The 4787-nt window shown below is 38.9% G+C and overlaps 1 protein-coding gene across 1 annotated transcript; it reads right to left on the bottom strand.

The window, feature by feature from the left end:
• Window positions 1-1140: 1140 nt before the first annotated feature.
• On the bottom strand, window positions 1141-3990 carry LOC117837248 (uncharacterized). The gene is made up of 2 exons (XM_034716841.2): window positions 3395-3990; window positions 1141-3130 (listed from the first exon to the last, which is right to left on the bottom strand). The coding sequence occupies exon 1, from the start codon at window positions 3903-3905 to the stop codon at window positions 3411-3413; it is 495 nt and encodes a 164-aa protein (XP_034572732.1). The 5' UTR covers window positions 3906-3990; the 3' UTR covers window positions 1141-3130; window positions 3395-3410.
• Window positions 3991-4787: the final 797 nt, after the last annotated feature.

Below are 4787 nucleotides of genomic sequence, written 5' to 3'. Positions count from 1 at the left end.
TGCAGTAACAAGAAAGACTACTCTTCCTGGGGGACTGTTCACAACCACTTGTTTAGATATGGTTTCATGCATAACTATTTGGTTTGGACCAAGCACGACTAAAGAGGGGTTGTAATGGAAGATGACGAAGAAGAGGAGGATGATAACAATATTCCGGACTAGGCTGCTGGCCAAGCTTTTTGCAGATACTACAATGGGCAAGCCTGATGAAGATGAGTTTGCCAAAGATGGCCCTACTGATGATCTTGGTCAGGTGCTACAGGATGTACACAGAGATTGCGAAACTGAGAAGGAATTAGAAAAGTTGCAACGCATGATAGATGATTACAAAAAATTGTTGTACCCAGATTGCAAGTAGAGTCATAAAAAAACTAGGTACCACACTAGAATTTCTGGAATGGAAGGCAAAAAATGGTGTGTCCGATAAGGCATTTCAGGGGATATTGAAAATTGTCAAGAACATTCTTTCCAAGAATAATGAATTGCCATCCACAATATATGAAGCTAAACAGATTGTTTGCCCTCTGGGATTTGAGGTTCAGAAGATACATGCATGCTCTAACGACTATATCCTTTATTGTGATGATGAATACGAGAAATTGAATGCTTGTCCTGTGTGTGGAGCGCTGCGGTATAAGATGCGGTATAAGAAATTGATGATCCCGGTGATGTCGAGGGGCAGCCTCCCAAGAAGAGAGTTCCCGCGAAAGTGATGTGGTAGCTCCTTATATTTAATTGTTCGTGTAACATTCACATATTTCCAAATTACAGATGTGGAGTATTCAACATAGCATCTTGGAGAAGGAGAGAATAGGGGCAATATGTGAAGGTCTCATAGGATTCCTGGTGGATGAGGTGATAAATCCAGAGGGAGAATTTCATTACAACGGACGTTCAGTAGACGCACTGAGCAACACCACGACGAGAGGATTCTAGAAATGAAGTGGACAAATTTTTTATATATATAGTAATTGTATAAATATTAGTTTGATTTATATAATATACTAAGAATTGTATAAATACTAATTTTATTTATATAAATACTAGTTTGATTTCATTATAAAAAAAATCTTAAGTACTACAGGGGTACGTGCATGCGCCATACAGGCATGCGCAGGCGCATGCGCGTATGCCCTTTAGTCCCAGTTGGTTTTACCCGTGCTGCGCCTGCTGTAGCCGCCCCTTTAGTCCCTTACCAACCGCGACTAAAGGGGGTCTTTAGTCCCGGTTGAATGACCCAGGACTAAAGACCCTCCCCCCGTCTCGAAAATTTTATCCTGGATACATTTTCGAGAGATCTGAGGCCTACCAACCGGGACTAATACTCAATTTTCTACCGGTGCTACCAATCTATCCTAATGATTATTTTATGAGTGACCAACGGTTTTAATAGTATTTAGTATGTATTTTCCTCAAGTGGCCGACACTTTTTTAGTATATTTCTTATCTTCCTAATATTTTAAAAAATTACCAACAAACATATGACCCACGGCTACGGTAGGTAACCAAGAACTACAAAAATGGTGAAATTGGTTACAATTTGAAAAAACATATTGTTGGAAAAGTTCGTTTCTCTTGTATTTGTGCAATGAGAAATTCTATTATCACTATGCTTTTGATGCCTGTGATGATCCACTACTTTATTGGAAATATTTGAGAGTCAACCCCCTTTTGTATGTTACTAAATGTGTCCTCGGTATTATATAAATAGCTGGAGAGTTTAGATCTTTGCATCTGATATGCATCTCTAAAATTCTTCATATGTATACTATAATTAATTTTGCCAAATCAACTGAGTAGATATGCCTAGCTGAAAACCACATGAATTTCATCTAAAATCCATGTTCTTAGATAGAATTGTAACAAGACAAATATACTTTAGTTTTAGTTCAAATAGTACATAAAACAAATTTAAGGAGATGGTTTCTAATAGTTGTAAGATTAGCCATTTTCTATGAAAGTGGATTTGGAATATGCATTTCCACTACATTTTCAAAAATGTTTACTATTCTCTAATCTAGCTAAATAGATTGTGTAATTGCACTAGTAGATTATATTTGAAAGATCAACTTGTATCCATTATACAATCTGCATTGTCATTATTAATCAAGATGCAACAGAATTAAGTGGTATAATTTTATAATTTTTCTGAAATGATTTGAGAACTTATATGAGTATCTTAAAATTTTATAATTTATCTGAAATGTATGAGAACTTACATCTTTTACAACGGTGCCACGAATGCCACCAATTGTATATATATATATATACACACATATCTCTCTTCAAGGTTCTTCTTCACTGAACGATAAAGGCTGAAATTTCGCATTGCATCGAGAACTCATTCCCCCTTTCATCTACTGAATTATCATATATATATCTATCATCAAGAGATTAGAACCGAAACTATAGAAAACCATGAAATAACATGATATTAAGATATATAAACAGGGAAAACAAGCCCAGCATAATGGGATTAAATAGTGGACATTTGAACAAGATCATTTAATAATGTGCTAACCAACCATATTTATTACTCAAGTCAAACTAGATAGATCCTACGTACAAAGCTAAAATGGATAATGTAATTGGTATTGTTGCTTGAAGCTAAATTGCAGAAAATACCAGAGTAATTGGTTGCCTATATATGATAAACTGGAGTGGTAATCTGTTGAGTTTTCTGTACATATAGTTGATCAATGATACTGATTGTTGTCTTTACTATTTGTGATTCCTACGTGTGGCCTGCTATAACTTGGTTTTTGCATTTCAGAATGATTATCCATTAATAAGAGGGCATATTCTTGGCACATGCATAACTAATTCATTTCAGAATATAAATTATTTTCTTCAGCAAAATGAGAACAGGGAGAGCACAGTGGAATGAATTTTTTTATATATTTGTGCTTCCATCAGCAACAGTGCAGCTGCATTATTATGAAGCAAGCTTGGAGCTGCTGGATGCTATATATTTCAAACTCTCACTCTGACCATCTTATGAAGCAAGACATACTAAACTTTTACTTATCTGAACACATCGAACAAGCAGCTTGCTCTATGCAGTTGGCATTCATGGGACGAGCAAAGTCTCACATGGAATATGCGCAATCTTAAAATCACTGGAAGAAGGCTGCATAAAACAAAGAAAATAAGCCCCCAAAATTATTTCAATTGAACATGGCATGCATGCCAAAAATAAATTTCTAGATTGAGAAGAGCTTAGAGGAAACAATTGGAGCGCACAGGATAAAATCGACAAATTTCCCTTGCAAAAGAAATTCTGCACAAATTAACTCAACACACATGCCGCAAGAGGCACAGATTTATCTGAAGGTGAAGAACAAAAGCAGGAATCATTTAAGTAAACAGGTAAAAAGCCAAGGAGAAGAGGTACATGGTGCCGAAGCCAATCATAGCCTGAGTGACAAATCGAGTTCGCCGGCGCGGTCGACGTGCCGGAGCAGGCCGCCATACTGCCCAGCCACTGCGGCAGCTTGCTTCTTCCCCAGCGGCGGCCTCGCCTTCTCTACATTGGAATCACCTCCAGCGGACCCAGGGCTGTCGCTGTCGGCGTCGACATCGACGACCTGGACAGCGGCGCCGGTGGCTGTCGCAGCTGATGAAGCAGCCCCGTGCGCGCGCATGGCGGCGGCGATCTCCCGGCGGCGCTTGGCGAGGGTGCGCTCGTACTTGTGGGCGTTCTGGTGGCCGCCGAGCGCCTGCGAGCTGTAGAACTTGCGGCCGCAGTAGGTGCAGAGGAAGAAGCCAGGTGGCTCTTCCGGCGGCGCAGCCGAGGCGGAGGAGGGGTGGAATAGTCTGAGCTCAAGGTCCAGCTCCTGCTCCATCTCCATTATAGCCTGCTGAATTAGAGCTGTTACAGGAATTATTGTGCTATAAGCGATCATTAAATAATAGGTGGAGCTAGTGGAGTGGAGAAGTCAGTGGACGGAGATCGTGCACGTTTCTGCAACTGTGCAACGGAAGAACTCAGGGCCCAGCAGGGTTACGCGTCACGTCGATTCTCCGGGTACAAGAATGTCACGCGGGGGAAGAAAGTAAGAACAAAAAGTCGTCGTCATAAAATACGAGGGAGCCAAGTGTGAGTTGACATTTTAGCGTTCGCTTGGGCGATGTAATCACCATTTGTGCTGACAGAAGATTGCTAACTGGTGCGCTAGTACAAATTTGTTTTTATAACCGTCACAAATGTTTGGCTCATCATTTTTTGTATCATATCGAGTTTCAATTTGATTCTTTATCATGTACTACTAGGCCGAATGATGAAAAAATTATATTCTCCCTCTAGTCCTTTTTATAAAAATTTTGTAACTTTGACAAAAATAAACAAATAAATAAAAGCATATAGATTGGCAATGTAAGATAAATGTTATTATACTCACTATAAAAAGTACTTTCAAAACTTTTAATCACCTTCCTTTCAAATCTCATATTTTATAAAAATTATTATTGAAAGCTTCGTCTTGTACGTAGACCATGCCAATGTCATAAACAACATGCATGTATTTTGAACCAGGAGAGGGTTTTTACTATAAAAACATAGTACGGAAGAAGAGGCCCACGTTTACATGGTAAATGCACACTCACCTTATAACGCAAGCATGCACATCCTACCCTGATGAAGACCTTTTAGAGATTGTGATGGGTCCATTTTGAGATTGGAAAAATCAACATGCATCGCTGTCATTGTTTATTCTAAAAATAAATTCGAGAAAGTATCGGATATGCATATAGTGTACAATTCTATTTTGGCCACAGTAATAAAATCT

This window comes from Setaria viridis, chromosome 9 (genome assembly GCF_005286985.2).
Source record: "Setaria viridis chromosome 9, Setaria_viridis_v4.0, whole genome shotgun sequence".
Taxonomy (NCBI): domain Eukaryota; kingdom Viridiplantae; phylum Streptophyta; class Magnoliopsida; order Poales; family Poaceae; genus Setaria; species Setaria viridis.
Note: the sequence above shows the minus strand (reverse complement) of the source record. Positions and strands in the feature narration are given on the sequence as shown.

What these genes read in the sequence shown, in the direction of transcription:
- LOC117837248 (XM_034716841.2), bottom strand. Translation starts at nt 3,905, where the DNA reads ATGATCGCTTATAGCACAATAATTCCTGTAACAGCTCTAATTCAGCAG.